We start from the raw sequence: 10,524 nt of genomic DNA, 5'->3' as shown, positions 1-10,524 counted from the left end.
GCATCAGTTAATAATAATAATTACCAAGACAGATGTAGCTTTTATCCAATTCCATTTTATATAATGTAGAAAATGAAGTTCCGAAACACACACACTTGCCTAAAGTCACATACGGCAGAACTAGAGTTGAAGACAGGCGCCAGGATGCCGGGTCTAAGACAGCCATTATATTCAGACCAATGAGACACTAGGCAAGAAGAAACTTTTATTACAAAGGGCAGTATTTTTCCTTGAACCATGTATTGTTAGCCTAATTCTACTAGTCAAATTAGTTTAGATCTTTTCAAAAATGGACAAAATGTGTCCAGGAATAAGCTTTAAATAAAAATTATGTATCCAGAAAACACAGCTATATATTTGGAGCAGCATCAACAAGACCATAGCAGCAGTGGACAAACACCATGGTAACAATCAGGTGTCCAAGACCCAATGGGAAAGAAAGGAACACTGGAACATCAGTCACTTTCAAGGAAGCAGGCTCCTGGACAAGTATGACTGAAATTGTTACCCAGGCTATTATCACCTCCCATGGCTGGCGTGAACAAGAAAACATGGCTTACACACGCAATGGCACTTTTGGTAAGAAAATAATATTTCAGAAAAATAGGTAGGACATACTAAAAAAATTAAAGCTTCATTTGCTAAACCTAGATAAGTTCTTGGAAATAATTAAAAGCCCTTCCTAAATAGAACCAAATACTAAATGCTCTCCTTTTTGAAAGTGCTGAACATGCTGCAATAAAGGGGTATCAAACATAAACATATCCATCGTCTAACAGAACTATAGAAAACCTAACAGGTGAAACGCAGACACAAACCTCAAGGTCCTTGCATTCTAGGACAATGTATCCCATCCATTTGTAGAAGCAGCATATTAGAACACACACAGGAAGTACGTGAGCTGCTGTTGCATGGCTAGACATTCACAAGTCACTTGATTCAACAGAGATCTGAAGGTCTAAGATGAAGAAAGCCATTTCACACAACAAATGGCCTTCAGAAAAAGAGACTGAGAAAAAAAAAAGAACACTAAGCCTATGTGTTTTGGAGAGGAGGTGCGGAATGCCATAGGTTATTAGGAAGCAACCTGGTATATTTGGCTGGATTACTCTAGCTACACCCTGGGCATAGATCCTAATGATGCTCCCAAGTACAGTGAGAAGCCAACAGTTACAGCTTCGTTGCTAACGTGCCCCATGGGCCAGGCAAATCCTCCTCCTTTCTGGGGTCTCAATTTATCTCAGTTAGCATTGATGGTGGGGGCTTGGCCTAGCTGATCTTTAAGTCGTCATTCAGCTTTTCAGGAAAAGGCAACAGATGAAGATGTCTACTTTGATACCTACCCTGCACAATGACAGGAATAGGGTAGTCCAGGAGAGCCCCAACAGGACATGAATAGGTGAGCAGACATACTGGTTCAAAGTCATTCCCGGCTGAATTTCAGAGAACAAGGTATGAACATGCCAGGGAAAAGCAGCAGGATCTGACAATGGATTAGACACAACAGGCAAAAGAAGGTATCTCAAATCATTGAAGGCAAGTTGCTTTAAGGAAAGAATATTCCAGAAATTCAAAAGTACAATTTATCTAACAAATAGGTATACACTTTTCTCTAATGCGGGAAGTTCACACATTCTACAGTAATGCCTTGTCCTCACTGGAGAAGTATTTAAGCTTTACCAAGTGCACCAAGCACTGCACTAGGCCCTGTATATGGTGTTCACCGCAACAGACGTGGAATATTTATCACCAATAGGGAACGTTTGCAAGGAGCAGCCTCTAACACCCGACATAGTTTTTTGAGTGCATCTCAACTGCCCATCCGGAGATTAAGATGCCCTCTGCTTTCCGCCTTTATCATGCCATCTAAATAATCATGGAGCACTGTAAGCAGCCCAGATGATGCACACGATGCTCTGAGGCTAACATATGATAATTCTGCTTTTGAGAACATGTTTTTTAATTAAGAAAAATAAGCAAGTTCTTTCCCCTATCAAAAAAAAATCATTTTTCCTTCTATAAATTCACATGCAGGGATGCATTAAGAATTCACAGATCTGAAGTTTCTTATTCTTGCAAAGATGAACAAATAATTACTCTGTCCTTAAATATGTAAACTGAAGTCAATTAACCAAACACATCCCTAATCATTGTATTTACTTCTTCACACAAGGGCTGAACCAAACAAAATGAGAAATAAGTCAGAATAAACTCTGTGCAGTTTATTCTCAAGTCATTACAGTGTTCAACCAGTTTGACATATAAAGATAACACACTTTAACAGTAAATGTTGGGAGGCACACATATATTCCCATTCTGAAAGAAGACATGTTATATATACAGAAAAAAATGCAGCAAATATTAAGGTATTCAAAGTAATTTTTTTGAACTCAGATGTGACATATTTACAAGAAAAGTGTGTACGTTTTAAAATAATTAAATAATTTCCATAGACTTATAAAAGAATTGAGATAAATATTAGGAGACCCTGACAATCACCAGAACATTTTCCTATGCTATCGAACAAGGATAGTTCTATTTTAAAATGTCCCAAAACAGAGCTAATATTTTGCCACCATGAAATATATCAAATTGCAAATACTAAAGTGAACATGCAATGTGGAAGCTGTACCAAAATTAAACAGCATTAGGTTCTTAAATATTGCAAAGTGTCTATTTAAGATTTCTCGGGTGTGTTCATGAAAAAGGAACTTTCAAAAAAGCCATTAAAATGAATATATCAGCTGAAAAAGTGATAACTCATTAAAATCTCTTTATTCTATCACTTTCAAGTGTAGCTGCAAAAGAGAAAAAATCTTAATATAACTTTAAAAAAATATTAGCTTATGAATAAAAAAGTTGAGTGGTGCATTCTTTATGCATACAGATTTTTAAACTGATATTGTATAATTCTAATACATCTTAACCTCTGGACCGCACTGCTGTAGTAGGAAATTTTTCTGTCTCAGACAAGAAGTCATCTAAGAAAATGAAAACGAGAAATTTTCAATGATATGCATGAATTCAAAACAAAACAGTACTGTAAAATGGCAAAATATAAAAATAGCAGCATGTGAAATTCAAGACTGTTTTCTTAAAGCAAATGTTTAAGACTGAACCTCAAAAACGGTACTTATGGGCCGGGCATGGTGGCTCATGCCTGTAATCCCAGCACTTTGGGAGGCTGAGATGGGTGGATCACCTGAAGTCAGGAGTTCGAGACGAGCCTGGCCAACATGGTGAAACCCCATCTCTACTAAAATACAAAAATTAGCCAGGTGTGGTGGCATGCACCTGTAATCCTAGCTACTCGGGAAGCTGAGGCAGCAGAACTGTTTGAACCCAGGAGGTGGAGGCTGTAGTGAGCTGAGATCACGCCACTGCACTCCAGCCTGAGCAACAGAGCGAGAGCCCGTCTCCAAAAAAAAAAAAAGCAGTACTTACTCAAACTGGTCTATAATTCAACGTCGGAAACTAAAGATTCTTTAGAGAGGTGCTTATATCTATATCCCTATGATTAAATGTATTCTCAAATTTGTTTTTTAAAACATATATATTGCACAGGTAGTAGAATACCAGCATTCTGGTATCTCTAACATAAAATCCTATCTTAACACATTCAACTATTCTACTGAAAATTAATTTTATCACAATGTTTAAAATCAGTCACGTAGGACTTTTAAGCACATTAATCTCAAAACATTCCTAAACAAGATGAAAAAACACAGGCACTTGAATATAGGCTATTAGTGACAAAAAGTAGAGGTCACAACAATTTCATGACTAAGGGCAGTTATGTCTTTACATATAAACTCGAGGTCTTTCACCAATCCAAATATAGAAATAACAACTATTTACAAAACTTGGATAAGAAAATCAGATCTCCCAAAAATTTCCTACCAAATAATTTTTGCGGAATAAAGCAGTGACTGCTCCAAGGCCTGATGAAGCTTTTTCAAACAAATGTCTAAGACACAGTTGTTTCAATTCTAGTTCTCTTCTTTTCTCTATGCCGGTATAACCCACAACCCTTACTGTTGGTCCATCCATATCCTCTATGCAAAATAAGTCACCTCAAGATTCAGGGCATCAAAAATGGTTATAATTTCAAAATAGTCCACATTTTAGTATAAATTTTACAGCACCACAGACATCATGAGTTTAGGTATCTTGGTCTGGCAATATTTCATGTGGTAATATCAACCAATAAGAATGTGTAAATATTGAACCTTTAATAGGAAGTCATTGTAGCATTTTTTAAATGACCAAAGTTATTAATAAGCATTTTTAATGTTTTAAGTTGTTAAACATTTAAACTGTCAAAATCACTAAGAAAAAAATATTACACATACATTGTTACCACCCGAATGAGAACACACAATGCTTCAGACAGATGATACTGAGATATTTTGGATTTTTCCTTTTTCTTTCTTTTTTAAAGAAATTATATTTAGTTTGGCCACTCCCTAGATTCTTGGTTACCAGCTTATAAAGAGTACACCTAAGAGGCAGTATAATATACGCACTAAAAACCATTTCCCCCTTTATCATCTTTGGCTAGAAGCCTCATGAAAGGAAACTGAGGACGGCAGAGGCAGGCAGGCTCCGTGCGCTTCTGCCTCACACGTCACTGACCGGAAGGCTCGCATCGTCCAAGTCTACTAGGTCACAATCTTTTTCCTGAGGGCCATTTTTACTTTGAGGTCTTAACAGAGCTTGTTCAGTCACTTTGGAAGCTGGTTCTCTTGGAGAGACAGTCTGGACCTTGAAGTTCCCTGGCTTGACCTTGGCAAGAGACTCGTAAAATCCTCGCTTCTCCATGGTAAAGGTTGAGACCAAAGAGTTGCTGCGAGAGGCTGTGGAATGTGAGGTGGCGGCGGCTGCGTTGGTAGGACGGAAAGCGTGTTTGGATTCTGAAGGACCGGGGGGATGCTCCTGCAAAAAGGAGTGGCAGTCAGACACGGTCAGTCACTCATGACCAGGTTAGTAACTCAGTGTGAGACTTGATTCTCTGAAAAACAAATAAAACACACACACACACACACACACACACACACACAAAGGCAGCAGCAGAAGCCATGCAGCATAAATGTGCAAGTTCTTTCCCAAAGCAATGCGTTTTTAGAGGTGAGTTTAAAGCAATGATAGCCAAAAACCATTTCCACTAGGAAACCAGTTCCGTCACCAAAGCTGAATTTGGCAGCCTATGACACTTTGAAGATTCAGCCAACCTAAACTGAAATACAGTGTTCCAGCTGCAACTGAACTGTGTTTAAAAGAGAACCTCCCAGCTGTATCATTTTATTTAAGAGTATATTCTCAGTCAACACTAGGAATTATCCCACATATTTTAGAATGAAAAAAATTAAAATATAGACTATAACAATGAAAGGCCATATTTCTTTGATAAGCACGAATCATCTTTCAAACATTATTCTGCTGATAAGACTTAGTTTTTACTTCCCTGAATTTCACTGCAACCAATAATAGCACAGTCTTTTCATTTTTTACTTAATTTTAGTTCTGAATAGGTCATATATTCATATGGCTTAATATTTTAAAGGTAACAAAGGGTACACATTTATCACATTTTAAACTGTGGTGAAATAATTAGTAGTTGAGAATGTTAATTTCAATATGCTTCTAACTAGATCAAATCTGAAAATATCCTTAAATATGACCATTCTAAATACATTGCTATATACTAGTATATTATATTCATTTATGATACCAGTGGCTTTGAAATCAAAGTGCTACAAATTACCAAAACACTACGGAGTCCTATTAGATGGCTAAATTTCAGAGATTTTTAAATGCCATGCAAACTATAGTAATGTACAGTTTATCCAATGCATATGCATGCATTAGTTTGCATATATTATTAGAACAATGGTGCATTTCGTAAGTATTGTATCTTAAAAATTTTTAAATACATAATATAAAATTGAAACTCTTGCAGCAGTTGAGTATATTAATTTTTATATGTTAATGTCTCTTTCTGTTAGTAAAGTTGTATGTTTTATTTTTTATTTTTAAATACACATATCCAACCTGATGACTACAGTGAAACAGTTTGCGTTAGTATTGACAAAATCAGTTATGATAACTGCAAAAGGCAGTTTGGTTAACTCAACTTTCTATGATCAGTTGTAAGTAGTAAGTCTGGGCCCTCCACTAAGAAGGCACGTTTGCGTGAGAGCCCACATACGTGCTGCATTCACCAGCTCTTGATGTATACCTCTGTATACAAGGGTTCGACAGCCTTCTGGCCTGCCGCATCTGGAACACAGTGCAAAGCTAAGATTAGAGTTAACCTATACTGGGTAGAGGGAGGAAAAGAGAAAGTTGTGCTGACAGTCATAGCTAGATAGTTCAATTTGCCCCCACCACAAAGCACAAAACACAAACATCCTTCTCCAACTTTTCCTCTTCCCAACAGACATTGTTTTTGCAGAGAGTCTCATACTTGACTGCTGAAAAAGTCACATAAAATACAGGCAGTTACAAAATGAACATCTATGAAAGTGACTTCTTAGATATTTCAAAAAGGATATAAAGAGAGAATGACTTAACAACTAAGAAATCAGAAACACTGATTTCTATTTATTTATCTGTAGTTATCACTACCAGAAAACTAATAAAAGGCAGTATTATAATACTATCAGAAAAAAATATTAAAAGTGTAAGTAACTAGCATATATGTCATAGTAAATCTAGATAATAAAGGCTATCATGCTACATATGAGACTACTTTCCGCAGATGGCAGTGTTACATTTTAAGATACTTTAAATTTTCAGACCTGAGATCAGTGGCCAAAGTATTCCAAATGCAAATCTAATTCTTATGTACTTGAACACAAGAAAAATCTTTTAAAAAAATATTTCTGAGCAGAATGTTTAGTTGTATTTCAATTTTATTATCATACTACCACAAAGATAATTATGGTAGTTTTCAGAAGCAGGCTGTTAAAGCAGGTTTTAAAATGAGAATTAAAGCATGAAATGGAAACACTGGGAGCACTGAACTGCATTTAAGGCCCCAGCTGCTCAGTGATCTTATGGCATGGTTAAGCCAAAGGTAAAAAACAAAACAAAACCAAAAAACCTGAACTGAAATCAGAGGAAGTAAAGAGGAAATTGAGACGTTCACAAAACTGTGTAACGCTACAACTAAAAGTCTTACATGATCCTGATCACACACCATACTAAGAATCTGTCAGATTATGCCAAATCTAGAGCTACTGACAAGTAAGAACTCCTAAAACAAAGCAAGGAAATGTTCATTCTTTAGTTGCCCTACTTGTGCATTTAACACAATACAATGCACAGAAAGTTATGTATACATAATACTACAAGGAAGCATTAAATTAGAAATGCATTATTTTTTGCAAGTCCAATTGGTATAAAAGTCAACAGGCAAATAAATCTCAATAAAGAAAGAAACCGGATGGATTGGGAGAGAGGAAATTTGATAGGATGGGGGAGACGCAAGGGAGTATCACCCCAGAGAGCAGGAAACCTACAGAAGATGCAGATCTGCCGGGACCCCGCTGTGCTACAATGGCGCCAGAGACTGCTTTAATCCAACTGTGCATCTCTTCAGGGCTATCAGCCTAAAGGAAAAAAGAACTCATTCAAACAATTTTTTCTCAAAATCACCTACTTCTATAAAGCCAATGTATTTATTTTGATAACTTAAAATACTGTCATCAACAAAATCACTCTAAGGCAACTGTTTCCAAAAAATTTAGAAATCATTTTTTTAAAGCCAGGTTTTGCTAGGTCTTAACTACACAGAGACATAAATTGAGCACTTCAGTGTCAAGATCAGACCCATCAACAGGCGTCAATAATGAATACCTCCAGAGAGAAAACAAGGAGAGGAGGAAGTCCAAGAAAAACCCTTCTTATTTCACTCTACCTACTGCTACACTGTCTGAATCTGCTACAAGAATATTTATGTAGTTGTGTAATTTTTAAAAATTCTGACATTCTTTTACATATTTTTCTGGAAATAATTTCTAGTAGTACCCTAAATCCTACAATAAGTATTGACAGATACGTCTGGCTTTCAATGTGAATTTTAAACCTTACTATGAAATTAATCCAATTAAATAAGGCCCCAATCGGGGTGCAGAGATACTGCCTCTTGTTTCTAGATTCTAGAATCCCTTACACTTCTAGAATCTAGAAATATGAAAAAGTTTAAAATGCAGGATATTTTTGAATAAGTAATATTAACAAAGACTAAAAAAAAAAAAAAAACTACAAGTAGCCAAAGGTAGAGTATACTTCATTCATTACTAATGGAAATACAATTCTAGAAATCAATTTGACAAAATAGAAAGGGTCATGCTCTGATAGTTAATCTCGATCTAGAAACTTACCCTAAAGAAATCAGGCAAAGTAATGCACAAAGATGTTTTTCATCATTTTATTACAGTAAATGTACAAAAACTATGCACATGAACAGAGTAACACAGACACAATACAGCAACAGAGTAATACAGACACAATTTACTGGTGGAACATCAATGGAGTATGGGGCAGTTCTAAAAGGTTTTCAGATAATTTTTAATGACATGGGAAAAAAATAACAATATATGAAACAAATAGGATATAACACTATATTTAGTATGACCCCACCTATTACAAAAATATATACCTTAAGAAAGGGAGCAAAATCATAAGAATGGTTGCCTCAATGTGGGACTGAATGTTTTATAAACCACATTTTTCTGAAATCTTTCTATATTTTCCAAGTTTTCTGGAATAAGCATATTTAACTTCAATAAAACAAAAACAAATCATCCCTTTTTGATTTTTTTTTTTTTTTTTTTTTTTTGAGACAGGGTCTCTGTCACCCAGGCTGGAGTGCAGTAACACGATCTCAGCTCACTGTAACCACCTCCTGGGTTCAAGCGATTCTCGTGCCTCAGCCTCCCAAGTTGCTAGGATTACAAGCCTACACCACCACAGCTGGCTAATGTTTGTATTTTTAGTAGAGATGGGGTTTTGCCATGTTGCCCAGGCTGGTCTCGAACTCCTGGACTCAAGCGATGTGCCTGCCTTGGCCTCCCAAAGTGCTGGGATTACAGGTGTGAGCCACCACAGCCGGCCCAAATCTTTTTTTTAAATTTTCCATTTAAATAATTCAATGAGGTATGCAAAAAGTACAATTTAAACTTAAATACAGGATGCCTACTATTAGTGAAACTATATAAATCTACTTTTACTATGGGTTTTTTTAATAAGGTTACCAAAAAATGATATAACAGAAAAATCAAAATTCTAAAATATGTGCAAAAATAATCCAACTTGAAAGTACACACTTAACATCTAAATTAAAAGCATTTCCCTTTCTCTAAATACTTAGTTCTAGTTCACTAATTCATAACAAATACTCCCACTTCCTGAACATATAACCCCACCAATAACTCTATATAAAGTACCCTTTTATTAAGCTGGTGAATTACAGTTGTCATATTTTTTAACCTCAAGTGCAACAAGCTTATTTATGTTTATTTCACCTCTAAAATTATTAATTTCTTTTTAGGAGGATCTATTAATTGCCAAATAAGCATCTTACCTGCACATAGAAAGTTCGAGACGTTGTTACAATTTCAAAGAGGTTGTCCCTCATCATTATGTCGCTGTATGAAAAAAAAATCCAATTATACTTAAATAGCAGTTGTTTGAGTTTCTCTTTCATTTGTTTACCCAGTACCCAGTATGCGTCAATAAATAAATGAGGTAAAGCACTGATTTAGCAAACCCAAATTATCTTTTCCCATTTATTTTAATGTAAGATTTTACATATTTCATGTAGTTTTACTTTTAGAAAAAGTTCACAAAGCAACTTTAAAGTTCAGAGTTTTTAGTAATCAGTTTGGTGAAACACTGTCACAGCTAACACATTTTCTTGTGAAGCTCTATTCTACTGCATCTTTTAAACACTTAATACATCAATTTGTCAAATCTGATGGCCTAACCATAAGTTGTTCACATTAAATTTATTCCTTTCCATTAGTAAGCTGTTTCTGTATTTTTAGTTTTCAAAGAAACAAATAAAGGATTCTTTCCTAATTTTTAGTTTTCAAATGAACAAAGTAGTTCAATACTTTACTCTGAGGGTTTTGAAAATTCTAGTGTATCTCAACTATAAAGAGTTAAAAATAACTACAATTAATATGGAAAAATGTAATCTGTAAGTACATTACTCAAACTAAGGCACTATTCTGTGTTTATAACTTGTGCCAGGCATCAAGTCAGAGCGGTTCCTTACCTTTGCTTACATTCCTGGACTTTATGAACCTCTTTAAGTGGTATTACGCGAAGAGGTTCCTTTTCCTGGCAAAAAAAAAAAAAAAAAAACAGTTACATGATGTTTATTCTTAAAATCCTTTCAAAGGTTAGCTGTCTTATTTGGAGACCCATGTGAAAATCACACTTCTTTTCTGAAGCACATCTCAGAAATAAATCTACCTTCTTAAACCATCCAGCATCTGAATAGCTCAAACACTA

General features: G+C 35.5%; 1 protein-coding gene across 43 annotated transcripts in view; it reads right to left on the bottom strand.

The window, feature by feature from the left end:
* Positions 1-2,201: 2,201 nt before the first annotated feature.
* The window catches only part of PLEKHA1 (pleckstrin homology domain containing A1), a 50,988-nt gene continuing 42,665 nt past the window's right edge, over positions 2,202-10,524 (bottom strand). For 8 of the 43 annotated variants that reach the window (XM_016919538.4, XM_024346651.2, XM_054660587.2 and 5 more), the window contains exons 9-14: positions 10,286-10,350; positions 9,590-9,653; positions 7,524-7,613; positions 6,409-6,473; positions 6,209-6,279; positions 2,202-4,935 (exon numbers count right to left, since the gene is read on the bottom strand). In XM_016919538.4, the coding sequence (XP_016775027.1) occupies positions 4,721-4,935; positions 6,209-6,279; positions 6,409-6,473; positions 7,524-7,613; positions 9,590-9,653; positions 10,286-10,350 (570 nt within the window). In that variant the 3' untranslated portion in view covers positions 2,202-4,720. Of the gene's footprint in view, positions 4,936-6,134; positions 6,280-6,387; positions 6,474-7,523; positions 7,614-9,589; positions 9,654-10,285; positions 10,351-10,524 lie in introns of all 43 variants that reach the window. The other 35 variants (XR_010147050.1, XR_010147054.1, XR_010147055.1 and 32 more) reach the window with 12 other exon arrangements.

Source organism: Pan troglodytes, chromosome 8 (assembly GCF_028858775.2).
Source record: "Pan troglodytes isolate AG18354 chromosome 8, NHGRI_mPanTro3-v2.0_pri, whole genome shotgun sequence".
In the NCBI taxonomy this organism is placed as follows: Eukaryota; Metazoa; Chordata; class Mammalia; order Primates; family Hominidae; genus Pan; species Pan troglodytes.
This window is presented reverse-complemented; position numbering and strand designations above follow the sequence as displayed.